The 14,266-nt window shown below is 34.3% G+C and overlaps 1 protein-coding gene across 10 annotated transcripts in view; it reads right to left on the reverse strand.

Moving 5' to 3' along the window:
* LOC125645733 (3-beta-hydroxysteroid sulfotransferase-like) overlaps positions 1–14,266 on the reverse strand; it is a 37,026-nt gene that overhangs the window by 3,014 nt on the left and 19,746 nt on the right. For 8 of the 10 annotated variants that reach the window (XM_048925465.2, XM_056142251.1, XM_056142256.1 and 5 more), the window contains 6 exons: positions 12,591–12,694; positions 8,461–8,644; positions 5,504–8,366; positions 2,276–2,467; positions 693–1,013; positions 190–293 (listed from right to left, as the gene is read on the reverse strand). In XM_048925465.2, the coding sequence (XP_048781422.1) occupies positions 190–293; positions 693–1,013; positions 2,276–2,467; positions 5,504–5,522 (636 nt within the window). In that variant the 5' untranslated portion in view covers positions 5,523–8,366; positions 8,461–8,644; positions 12,591–12,694. Of the gene's footprint in view, positions 1–189; positions 294–692; positions 1,014–2,275; positions 2,468–5,503; positions 8,367–8,460; positions 8,645–12,590; positions 12,695–14,266 lie in introns of those variants that run through there. The other 2 variants (XM_048871529.2, XM_048871530.2) reach the window with 1 other exon arrangement.

The following is a 14,266-nucleotide window of genomic DNA, read 5'->3' on the forward strand; positions in this document are numbered from 1 at the left end:
TCACTATCATGCAATAAATGTATTATGTACTTTTTGTTCAACCGCATTCGATATATCTCGTAATATGAACGGCATGTAATACACGCTTGGAAATATAAAAGGATTTCAAATTTTGTAAGACGTTCAACAATATAGTATATGAAAAAATATTTATTTTTTTTGATTTATGAATATGATTGATATCCATACCTTTTTCATGTCCTCGTATGCTATCTCCAAGAAGGGATACTCTGGGTTTTCTTTCTTAAACGTTTTCCATTCTTTCATCCAGTTGACCCAGCTCCCACAAGCAACTATGATGTACGATATATCGTTGAAAGAGCATATGGTGTAAGAGGGGGTTTGTTTTATTTTATTATAATTAGTAAAAATGCAGCCATCGTAACAGTTTAAAACGCAATTCCAAATAACATATAATGGTGACCAAATATTTCTGATGTAAAACTTATACGGTACCAATTTTGATGCACTAGATGCGCATTTCGACAAATAATGTCTCTTCAGTGATGCTCAACCGAAATGTTTGAAATCCGAAATAACAATGAAGGTTTAGAGCTATTATAGGGAAAAACAGTGTGATATGATAGACTGCACATATGACATATTCCCTTCGTAAAATCTAGTTACCGCCTCATAAATTTTGTAATTTACAAAAATTGTATAAATGATTATATAAATACAAATATAGTTACCATTGCCACTGAGATAACATTTCAGGAATTCGGAGAAGCTCAACCCTCCTTCATTATAGGATTTCATTTTATTGTTTATGTTAAAGTATGACGCGGCCACGTCTTTTGGATTACGATAAACAAGAATAATCTTGCAGCATTTTTCCAAAAACTGTTTTGGAAAGTGTCTTGGATACAGGTGAGAGGTGTAAACACGACTTTTGTTTTTGGCATCTACCAATTCTTCATCAGGACTGTAATCGAAGTTTGGTACCATTGTATCTATGAAATCAGAACTTCCCGACTTGAGCATGTTACATAACTCAAATGTCCAATGTGTGCCTGGAAATAATTACGAAAATCTAAAAGTTCTGTGATTTCTAAACAAAAATGGATGGAAGATTATATTTTTGAGAAGTTTAAGAATGATGACTTTAGCTTAGGATTCACAAAATGATGAGATAATCTAGTTTCATACAAAGTGGGGGTATTATATCAGCATCACACAAAATGATTACTTGATCCAGTGTCACACAAGACCCTGACGTATGCTATTATCATGTACAGCTATAACGTGATCAAGTGGTATACATGATAATGACTAAATTCCTTGAGGTAACGTGACGTAAGCGCAATACAAAACAACTTACAAACGTTCATACGTGGTTTCAGTATTTCAACTTAGAAGTAGATAGCTGTAGTATTTTAAAATTTTTCTATATGACTTCAGTATGGTAATTTTTAGGGTTCGGACATGACTTAGTATTACAATTTACAAAGGTTTTCATTTACGTTCAGCATTTTTAGAAAAATGCCAAGAAAACGAACAATGGTCGATCTCATAAAACTTATGGAGAATACAAACTCAAGAACAGAGCAAACAAAACCCTGAAAAGATTAAAGGTAAGAGCAGGCGCCTTCAAAGAGTAGGCATACCCTGTTCAACGGTCACATACGCCAGTTCTATCTTATAATCTTGATCAGGTAAACGGGCTAATCCGAAGTCAAAATCAGTATGTAAAGAACGACATTACAATTTGTAAGAAATGCGTTGGGGAGCATCTGATCTATTGCTAGGTTATGTCTGCAAATAGGATTCCACTCTGGTGTGTCCAGGAGTCTGTATTTAATGAGATTGACATCTCTTTCTTATTGTCACTTTTTCATCTCGATAACGACTTGCGGAATACTGACTGTTCAAACCTCAACTTATTTGTCAGTATCCTGCCTCGTTTCTAAATATGATAATGCATGGAACATGCTCAGCCGTTTCAAACCAGTTTTTGGAGACAAAAAAGAGGTGAAGGTAACGAACAGTGATCAATCTCATAAATACTATGAAGAGTTCATAATAAAGAGAAGGGTTAAATTGGACCGTTGGACATATCAGGCGTCTAGGAGGAGTACAAACTCCCTGGTTCATCGGTTACATCCACTGTGAACCTTATATTTTCGTTATCTTCGTTTGCTCATGAAAAGAGATTATGGAAATTGATATTAAGTAGTATCCTACATAAAAAGTGGCAAAACACCCATATCTTTCTGTTTATTCTGGTTAGTAAATCAACAGTGATTGCACCATAGTGATATGACATATATTTTACCTGACCGTGGATAAGAAACTATGGCTACTTCGTCATGAAAAAATTCAAGCTGATTAAGGCTATCTAGAAACTCTAAGATGTCTACATCCTCTGCTTGCTCGTAACCTCTCAAGTGATTTGGAAATAAGTAGCCATCATAATCTATCACCTCCATAAGCGGTTTTCCTTCATCACTCGAAATGGTCTTCACCTCTAAAACGAATGTAAGACATCTGTATATGAATACGAATTTATTAGAAGTGTTTTCCTAAAATGAAAAACAACCCCGAATGGAATGAATTTGAAATTTTTTGTACGAATCTATTGTAGTGCCTGGACTATCAAGAATATCCTCTTCAAATTCTCATCGATACAATTTGTATATAAATGATGAGTTAATTTAGTTATCAGTTAAACTTTTAATTACTTCTAATGAAGTAGGTAGTCAACATACGCACGAAGTTTGATTGTGCATGTTCGAGTGTTCATGTTGTTTATTTTTCGTTGTAAACGCTCAAATACGGTATGTTATGATGCAATATGTAATTGATATCTTCTTGATATTACTTATGTAATCTATAATTACTAACTGTGCACAATATGCATCGTAATTTCATGTGGTATGCTTGTACACATTGTTGACAACTTTACCTTATGTTTTATACTGGCCGTTCGCCAACTTTCAATCTCGGAAGGATGTTTCAACTTTACTTTTGCTATAAGCCATTTCATCAAGGGAATCGGTGAAGAATACATTTTGTGTTATATATTTGGGCTTATTGTTAAGCTCGCTTGAATTTTACATGTCATTTGACCTAGAAATTATAAACATTTACTTAGTTTCATTTACAAACTCCTCCATTCGTCTGCATGGACCGCAACGCATGGAATACGATTCAGCGTTCTGATTGGCTGAAAAATAACCGAGCGCCTCCTGGTAGTTTAGGACGCGGTTAGTATAAAACCAGGCAACATTGAATTATTTGACGGAGATTGTATCCCAGCATTTGAGGGAAGAGCAAAAAGAAATTAGAGAGAAGAAATTTATTTAGAGAAGATGGAAAGGAGAAATGTAAGAAAATTTGTTAAGACAAATTTAATGAGAAGATTTTATAAGTTCTAATATTATGTGTTAGATATATTTATTGATTAGACCAGTGTTCCTCCAACTCCAAGATTCCACCAAGTGTTGATTTTTGGTGATAATAGTGACAAAACACTGAAGTTATGAATCAAAGTTAGGTTGAAACTAATCAATTCACAGTTTAAGATGTGAGGTGAGAGAGAGAAATTTATATTTCATGATTTGGGGAATATTTATTCACTTTCCACCAAATCCTCCGAAACATCCATCCTTATTCCTTTTATAGAGAACGGCTATATGATGTCTATATTATGGAAGTTTAATGCAATTTAGTTTAGTTTTATGTTTAATAAATTGTTGAAAGATCATATTCGTCTCTATTTTATATCGTGATATGGTCTGGAGGTACTGGAAGCTAAAGCTAGACGGACCCAGTACTTTTCAAGTACACAAATTCTCAGTGTCTGTACTGTAACGCAGGGTGCCGGCACAGCACTATCATTCTACTGATTTCCCGTCTGTACATTTTGTTGAAATAAGAATATGAACACAACTACATGTTTGAAAGTCAGTAAAATATCAATAGACAATGGACGTGTCATTACAGGATTTGAAAGAAAGAATATGGCTAGAAATTGTGTACTACTAATTGTAGGACAGAGCAAATCTGTAAAATTGATTTAAGAAATAAAAAAAATGATGATAAATCATTTTGTAATTATTGTTTTAGCATTGTTTAATACAAGCCGAATTTGTTTCGTGGTTGGTTGGTTGTGTATTGTTTAACGTCCAGCTCGAGAATTTTTTACTCATATAAAGACGCCACCATTGCCGAAGAAAGCCTGAACATTTAGGCCTATGCTCGGCCCATACGGCCTTTGAACAGGGATGGATCTTTATCGTGCCACTTCTGCTGTAACACGAGATCTCGGTTTTTGTGGTCTTATCGAAGGACTCCCCATTTAGTCACCTCTTACGACAAGCAAGGGGGTACTGAGGACCTATTCTAACCCGGATCCCTACGGAACTGCTTAGTGGTTGAAGCTTCATGACAGGGAGTTAGTGTTGGAGCCCCTCTTGTAATTGGAAAGCGTCCAATCTATGACGCGAATAGGCAATGGCTGGGCAGCGAGAATCGCTTATGTTTGATACCTTTAAAAAGGCTAGACAACTGGTAGGGGAGGGAATCAATGAGAAATCAATGAGAAATTCGATGACTCCCTAAAATCACACTTTTCAGGACTTTTTGCCATGCGTAATGTAGTGCACATGATATAGGTCCCCATTTAGGAATAAATTTGATATTCAATTTGATTGCATGCATTTTTATTTATAACTCCTTTGTTTCTAACACGTTCTTTACATTTCTTTTTATTACTTTAGTTTCTGAATGTTTCACATGCAATAATATAGATTCTTCCAAGAAATACCTTCGTTAGGAATTTCAATTTCTGAAGGCGATGTGAAAAAAATATAATATCTTTACAACAAGAGATGATTTAGTGAGGAAACATTTTCAATTTTGTATTGCAATGAGGCAACGTATAATAAAGGCTAATTCTGCTTCAATTATTTCCAGACGTAATGTTTAATACACATAGCTGTAATACACTGTGCTAAAAATGTCCGTTTAACCAAGGTGCAGTAATGTTTGTATTCCTGATTAATGTTCTATTTTAAAGTGCAATGCTCTTCCTCCATATACTATTAATAGACGTTTATTGTTAGGTTTCTCTAAGTGCTGATACCATAAAAAACTTAGATTAATGCGTCTAAATTTACGGTACTTGAGCTACAGCTGTTGATGTCTCAATCTCCAAAAGACGAAAAACAAATATGAAAGCACACTCTATTGGCTCAATATTATAAGGTCATCTGTCGACTATAGCAGAATTTTCTAATATACATGTACACTACTGTACAGGGAAAGTACAAAGTATATCATCTGCGACAAATAAAAGTGGTAGAATTCATATCTCATTAAACAGTTAAAGACACACAGTTCTCTATTCATAGTAATGCCTTGTCTTTGGATAATTGGTTAACATATTTAGTAGTTAGTGTGAAAAATCAGATATCCTTTGAACAATTAGAATAATCTTGTTTTAAGTAATATACCCTCTTATGGCAGTCATCGAAAGTAATACATGATATATCGTACTTACTCAAACGTCGTGATTCCATTTCTGTCGATCTACACCAATCGTGAAAGTGACAAGGATCGGGTGTCTGAAATGACCTTGATCAGGGCGTGCACACAGCAGAATATAGAGGATATGCACTGACTAGGTTGCGATATGTTCTGGGACATTATTATCCTGCAGATAATATGGGTTGAAATTTAAGTGGGACAACACCAGCTGTAGTGTTTGTGTTCGGCAGCATGTGTTTACAACAGTACAACAATATAAATAGGACATGAGCTATAAACTATGAAAGATGTCCCCGTCTGAAAATATCAAACGATGTAGGAAAACATTTTAGTTTATGTCAATACATGCTTTCTTTTGTATTGACATTTATTGCTTCTACGTTGCGACGTCGCTATATACGCTGAAATAGTTTTCTGAAGTTTCTACGTTTTCTTAAATTTTAAAACTTTTAAAGTCCTAGTTTAAGTGTACTAATGTTCTGATATTATAAAAACGATATGATAAAGGGAAGGTGCATGAATTGATAAAATCAATCGAATGTTCTTGTTTTCTAAGACAGAGGTAGTTGTTGTCATGGCTGCTACCGATGTCACAAAGTCATGTGAAATGAAAATAAATCAACATGGCGGTCATAATTCGTAATCAATCTTAAGAATTGATTTTACCATGTATGAAAGGTGAAGATAACGAACAGTGATCAATCTCATAACTGTTATAAGAAATACAAAATAGAGAGTTGGGCAAACACGGTCACCTGGAATCAGGTGCCTAGGAGGAGTAAGCACCCCATGTCGACCGGTCACACCCGCCGTGAGCCCTATATTTTGATCAGGTAAACGGAGTAATCCATAGTAAAATTCAGTATGCCAAAAACGACCCAACAATTGGTATGAAACATGTCAAAACATCATCTTACCTAATGATAGGTTGTATTGGCAAACTAGATCGTTATCACGACCATAGAAATGCTAACTGTAAACAGCACTGTTGAAACCCCTTTGACATCAATTTGTTTTTGAGTATAGATGTTAGAGCACTCAGTAAAGTCACAATTAGAAATACATTCCCTTTACCTAATATTAATGACTGTATTGAGTCATTAAGGGGAAGTAGATTTCCACTCCACTTATATTGAAGTCGGTTATATTGAAATATCTGTTATATTGAAGTTAAATCAAATTCCCCAGTAGCAATATTTGTGTATTTCAGCATTGATTATATTGAACTTTGGATATAATGAAGAATTCAGGTCGGTCCCCTGAATTTCATTATATCCGGAGTAGACTGTATGAATGACTGTATTGAGTCATTAAGGGGAAGTAGATTTCCTAGAACATTAGATATGCAGGCAGCTTATTGGAATATTATGAATCACAATTTATTACCAAATATAAATTATTCGAGCATATTCGCCACTCATTGGTTTTTGTAACAGTCCAGCTAAATTCAGTAGAGTCATACAGTTGGTGTTACAAGGTGTGTAATGGTTAGAATGTTTACCATATTTAAACGATATCTTGGTGCTAGGTTCTGACTTTGAAGATCATATTATAAAACTGGGGAATGTACTTTCAAGATTCAAAATGTATAATTCAAAACTAAACAAGTTTTCCAGAAAGAGGTAAAAAATGTTCGGAAACATTGTGAATGGTAATGGCATTATGATCACATCAGAAAATATTTCTACCGTAAAAAAAAAAAAGGCCGATACCTAGAAATGTCAAACAAGTAGTCTTTTCTAGGTTTTGCTAATAATCAAAGAGACTATGAAAGGTGAAGATAGCAAAGAGTGATCAATCTCATAACTCTAAAAAGGAATACACAATAAAGAGGTGGGCAAACATGGAGTCCTGGACATACCAGAGGTGGGATCAGGTGCCTAGGATGAGTAAACATCCCCTGTCGTATCAAATTGGCTCATATAAAAATTTCGAACATAATTAAATATTTCAACACAAAGATTTGTTTTCAAATGGTTCAACAAATCCTTAATATTTGGATCCTTATTATTTTTCAAACAATAAAAATGTACTGTTTGTTAAAGACAATAAGAAAGTTAATGACTCAATGGAATTCAGAAATGGTAATTCACCAAAAACGATATTGTTTATATCAAAACCTACTAATCTTTGAAGTGACAGTGTATATTTGAATACTAGGATGATTCCACAATGGTATGACCTTTGTACACTGTAAGAAAACATGTTTATTAGTTTCACTTTCAGAGAAAAAAAGAACAAGAACAGATCGTTAAGTATTCATGTTTTTACAATAGTCACTCTACCCATAGGGGTTAAAACACGTCTTTTCCATTGCTGAATAAGTGTATGGAGTTTTGGAATTTGTAAATGATAAGCTCAATCAGAAATTTCGTCAAGCACAACTAAACAATTTACATGGAGTAGAGGTAGCTGACCCCCAAACCAGCTTCTATGGTGAAATAGCCCAGTAATAATAATAATTATAATGATTGGTTTTATATAGCGCTTTTTCCAGCGTATGCTGCTCAAAGCGCTTTACAATGCATTATTACCCCGGCTGACCTTATATCAATCTAGAACTTTCTCAGCCTCCTAGGAAGCATACAGTGCAAGCTGCCATTACAAGCGCTAAAGCACTAACATTCTAACAATATTTTCCACTGTCTATAGCCAGGTACCCCTTTTACACTTGTAAATAAACAATATCAAATACAGAAGTACCAAACAACTTTGTTTTACTATAGTAAAATGTTATAGTTTATGATGGTATTTGTTTGGTAGTGATTGCTCGTAGGTGAAATTTAACCCCAATTGTGGCAGAATGGTTTCCATTGCTTTGTCAAAAGCCTCGTTATCGGCCACCGTAAAACGGTTTTTCCAATTTCCCATTTCTCCTGAAATACAGAAAATATATATCACTATTTCAAATGGAAGAACACAATATATCAACGTTTGAAATAGATGAAATAATGTACACAAATGTTGAACCTTTCCCGTAGAAAACGTGCGTGTCTTTGAAGTCTGTCACTGCTCCGATATCTTTTGGAATATTTTTATTCTTATGGTCTGCCATGACTTTGAATTCACATTTTCTGGCTATTTCCTTAACCAATTCTGGTATGGAATTGAGACCAAGAAATTCCGAGATTTTCTGAACACATTCTCTAAGATTCTGCAATTTGGTAATACTGTACTTCAATATCAAAAGTATATATACTCATGGACAAAAGAAACGTTACACATGAAAAAATTATAGTAAAACAATATTTTTTCGTATAAATAAATAAAAACTTGTTTAACAACACTTCATGCTTTACTGATTACACTGGCAAACACAACAAATGTTAAAACCTAGTCATGCGTGAATTTATCGTTGATACCCGTAAACATGGTTTCGTGGATATCGCATTGCACGTGCAAAGAAAATCATTTTCATTTTTATCAAATACTACTCAAGGTGATTCAGGCAGTAAGAAAAACATCAAAATTTTCCAACATCTTCGCGTATTGCAATGCCCCGGCTCGACAGTTCCAGTCGCGAAAGAGCAATTGGCATGTTGGAACTTGGAGCGTCGCAAGCCGACGTTGCACGGCGATTTGGGGTTGCAAGGATCACGATTTCTCGATTATTGCACCGTTTCAACACAACAAATTCAACAGCAGACCGCCCCCGATCTGGAAGACCTAGGGTAACAACGCCCAGGCAGGACCGCATGATACGATTACGTCATCTACGGAACAGAACGGAAAATCCAGCAAACACTGCTGTTGGAATTCCTGGATTGCGGCGAATCAGTCGCCGAACAGTTCAACGACGTTTGTCGGCTGCAGGTCTACGTGCACGACGCCCATACAAAGGACCTATGCTGACCCAAAGACACTGCCGAGAACGACTTCAATGGGCTCGACGTCACTTGAGATGGAGGCTTGCAGACTGGAATCACGTTCTGTTTAGTGATGAATCACGTTTCATGCTGCGCCGAGTGGATGGCAGAACACGCGTGTACCGTAGACGCGGTGAACGCTTCTCTGATGGATGTGTGCTACGCCATGACCGCTTTGGAGGCGGAAGTGTAATGATGTGGGGCGGAATAAGTGGTAATCGACGAACAGATCTTGTACCGATCATTGGGACATTAAATGCACAACGATACCGTAATGAAATCCTTGCACAACATGTCCGTCCCTTTATCGCTGCAAATGGCGGAATTTTCCAACAGGATAATGCGCGCCCCCACGTTGCAAGAGCCAACAGAGACTTTCTTGCCAACAATCACATCGACATCTTGCCATGGCCAGCACTTTCGCCCGATTTATCGCCAATCGAGCACCTCTGGGACCAATTAGACCGTCGAGTAAGACAACGCCGCAATCAACCGGAAACGCTTGAACAGCTTAGAACTGCTTTGCAGGAAGAATGGCAAAGAATCCCTCAGGTCTCCATCAATCGTCTCATTGCTTCTATGCGTCGTCGTTGTCAAGCTGTTATCGATAACATTGGTTCTTTCACTCGTTATTGACATTGTGAATTGAATATCCGAAGTTAACACTTTCCGGCTTTGACTCCGTAATTTGTGTATGTTCAGATTCGGGAAACCTTAGATATTTGTTGTGTTTGAACATTCAAATTTTATTTTTTTATTCCCAAATTATATTATATTTTCATGAAATAAAATTACAGTTATACATTTTGGTGTAACGTTTCTTTTGTCCATGAGTATACATATGTAACGACAACATGTATATAAAATTCAAAATCATCTGAGCGTCTAATAGATATGTGTTTTTCTGGCTTTTATGTTTAAATACATGCTAAGGTGAGTACGTTTCCACCTAACTGCAACTCTGATTCGTTTAGTGAGTGAAGTATGGATGTACCGGAACGACCGATTAGAATTGACGTTTATACACCGCGGTCACGTGATAGTAACCTATTACATGGCAAAGATGACATAGATACAAATGGTAAACTGTTTAGATAACAGGTGTGTTTATATGATTTTGTTTGAAAGTAGGTATGATATCCAAAACCAGTTGTGATTTATTTTATGTACAAAGACACAAGAACAACAATTATAGATTTCTCGTCATGACAATACATGTATTTTTACCGTGTTTGACCTGATGTGTTGATCACAATAAAATTTTATTATTATGCTTTATATCAGTGTGGTATGTATCTTATTATTCATGTTCGAAAAACTGCATTAAAAGTTTACATTTTTGACCATTTTAAAGTAATTCTACCCTCCTGTGATGTCATCAGATTTTGCAAAATCAATGATTTATTTAGATTTCTTCATAATAGGAACATGAATTATGTTGGAGTTTTTTCCGATAATAATTGTAAAAAGTCTTGTTAAAGAGGTTTGCACCTGAGATTTGGAGTAATGTCAATTTTTTGGGAAGTGCATTTTTGATTTCTACATTAAAGCAGAATTAGGAAATTGAAAAGAAAAACTAGGTTCGCAACGCTTGTTATTGAGCTATAGTGTTCTAAACATGACCTTTTGCACTTAGAATTTATTCAATTAAACTTGATATTTCTGTTGGTGTCAACACAACATAAGCAACACAAATCAATCATTACATAAAATAGATACATAATCATGTCTTCTAACACTACAGATAAAAAATAAATAAATCAATACTAGTAATGGAAACCTTTTTGCACTTGATATACGAAATACGAAAAATTTCATGATATTAAAATTGATAATTTAAAAGGACATATTAGGAGTAATGTCAATTTCTAAAATTTTATACAGTTTTCAAGGTCTGTTCTTACAACTTAATATGCAACTAAAAAAAGTGGGGGTTGGAGATCAAATTTTTAATTATTGGCGAAAATTGCGAGTAAATTAATTAAATCTTTTTTAAGAATCGGTGTTCTGTTTGGAAAAATATATCAACCAAGTTAATAAATTACAACAGTTGAACTTGTTCCAAGTCTCAAATACCTGTATCATAAATCATAAAACTGAAATATATGTATAGGAGTATAAAAATGTATCATTGGATGAAACAGAAACTGTAATATCATTCTGAATTAGAACTTTTTGATTAATGAATCCTTCCGCCACAAAATATAGTCCCTGCCAAACCCTTTCAAAATTTGAATTGACACAAAAATGTTTAGGGTTCAGCAATAAAAGTGTAATATGTTTGCACGAATGGGATCAATATTGAACCAGTAAATACTTAGCTGTAGCATCCTGTGCAGTTGTACTCAAAAGCCCAGGAGCTAACGTCCTTAAAAATAAACTATTTCAAAAGTCTTAGTCGTAGATGAATAATCAATGATAAGTTTTAAAATATTATATCCAAGGGCAATAACTATGTTTTTATTGATTTCTTTATCAAGTCTATTATGCGATAGATTTCCTTTATTTTTACAGACATTTTGTACATTTTTGTGAAGATACAGTTTCATGAAATTGTTATGAATGCTATTATATCGTCATAACCAGTTTGTATAAAAAATTGATAACGGTGTTTAAGGAAAATTGCAATTTTCTGACGGTGATACATAATTCAGTTTATGTACATCTCGCATCTTAAAAAGTGTGATGAACTTTGTATTTTGTATGATAATTTGTTAGTTTTAACGCTAATGAATGTAAATAAATACAATTTTAAAACTTGTATCAAATAAAACTGCGATTATGGAGTTACCTTAAAAAGGAAATTGTAAAACATCACTTCTTTTGTAATGTCATATTCCACAAAATATCGAAATGGCTAATTGTAATGTTTTTGCACATCATTTATCATTTAGCTCAGTACAAACACTTTCAAGTACACATTTTAAAATTACAAGGAAACGATTTGAAACCAATTATGAAACATTTTTGGCTGATAAAACCACTATTTCTAAATATCTACCTCTAACCAGATTTACATTAAAAGAAATTTAAGACATAGAACAATAACAATAAATCCAATATAAAGTAAGACACTCCAAAATAAAATAATTATTTGATATACGAAGGTCCCTATTTAATATATTGATTCCATGCCTAAAGAACACATCGCATGTCTCTTGCAAGTCCTTATCCAGAACATGCATAAATAAACAGAAACAGTTTATTAAAGAAATAAGTACACGTAGTCGTTACCATTTTCATGTCCTCGTAAAAGATCTCCAAAAGAGGGTAGTCAGGGTTTTCTTCTTTAAATGTCTTCCACTCTTCAACCCATTTGGCCCAGCTTCCACAAACAACTGTGTTATGGTAAATGTAAAAGGAAAACTTTTCATATTTTCAACATCATATTCAGTATTTTGACTTATTGAATCTTATTCTTTATTCATATTATATAATATGGCTTACACATGCATTTCTTTTAATTTTCTTTATGTGCTTTGTAATATATTGATCATGAATGAAACGAAATTTAGAGGAATGGTGTTTTGCACTAATCGAATCACTAATAAAATTGATATTGTGGCAATGAAATTTATACATTAGATAAAAATCAATATAAGATTTTACTCAAGGAGATTCTTAGCATTGTTGGTTGGTTGTTAATAATTTAATGTCCCTCTCGAGAATCTTTCACTCACACGGAGACGTCACCATTGCCGGTGACAGGCTGCAGGAATTTAGGCCTATGCTCGGGAGGGATCTTTATCATGCAACACTTGCTGCGACACGGGACCTTAGTTTTGCTGTCTCACTTAAAGGGCCTTTAGTCTCCTCTTACGACAAGCAATAGGTACTGATGACCTATTCTAACCCCGATTTCCACAAGACTTTAAATGCAATCAAAGGCACAAACATTGTAAAACAATTTAAATGCAATCAAAGGCACAAACATTGTAAAACAATTTGTTCATACAATGTGTTAGAATCCATAGTAATATTCATGTTATCATAACCAGATTGAATAACTGCACACATTAAACATTAAATGATGTTGTATAATGACTACTACCTCACAGACAATCCAATTGCAGTGTCGCGAATCAGGTAATAAAAAAGACTTTCTTTACATGCCAACCATTTCCCTCAAAGAATACTGACACACGCCCATGCTTTCCCAACCTTTTTGTATGTGTTATTACTGCCTGTTATGTGATCAAAACTACAATTACGCCCTCTATACCGTGCAAGATAGACAAGGACGCCCCTGATATAGTAGTGATTTTCGATGAAATTACGGAACAATTTGTGTACCATGAATGTTTTAATGGTAGTAATTAAATGAATTAATGTGACACCCTCGTGTGACGTCATTGGTTTTTGAAAAATCATTGAAATTTCATTAAAATTTATGCATGATAGAAATCTAGCTTTTGGGTGAATTTTATTCACTGATTAAAAAATCTGGTAAACAATTTGCTATTGAAAAGGTTTATATTTTGTATAAATAATCAATTATCTTTATTACAAAAATGTTGTCAAACACAATAACTCCTATGCTGGAATTTCTCTACTTGTGTTTATTATACAATGATTTCCTTGATATCCCCAATAAATTCACATATATTTATAACGCAGCAGTTTGTTTCAAACTGTTGAAATTTAAATTTTATCATTTAAACATGTTTTTATGTATTTTTCCCATGATATTTAATGAAAACGTGCGATTTTATGATGTTAATATAAACTTTTGTTCTTGTATGTTCGTCATCTTTAAAAATCTGGCAAAATATATTTTCTTCGGCTATTGATTAAATTCACCAATATATCAAGTGGAAATCAATACAACTTTTCTACTTTGAACCATAATTTTGATAAGTCCCATGAGGGTGGAGCTATACCCTAACACGGTTACCGACATTGTGTTTCTC

This window comes from Ostrea edulis, chromosome 6, assembly GCF_947568905.1.
Source record: "Ostrea edulis chromosome 6, xbOstEdul1.1, whole genome shotgun sequence".
In the NCBI taxonomy this organism is placed as follows: Eukaryota; Metazoa; Mollusca; class Bivalvia; order Ostreida; family Ostreidae; genus Ostrea; species Ostrea edulis.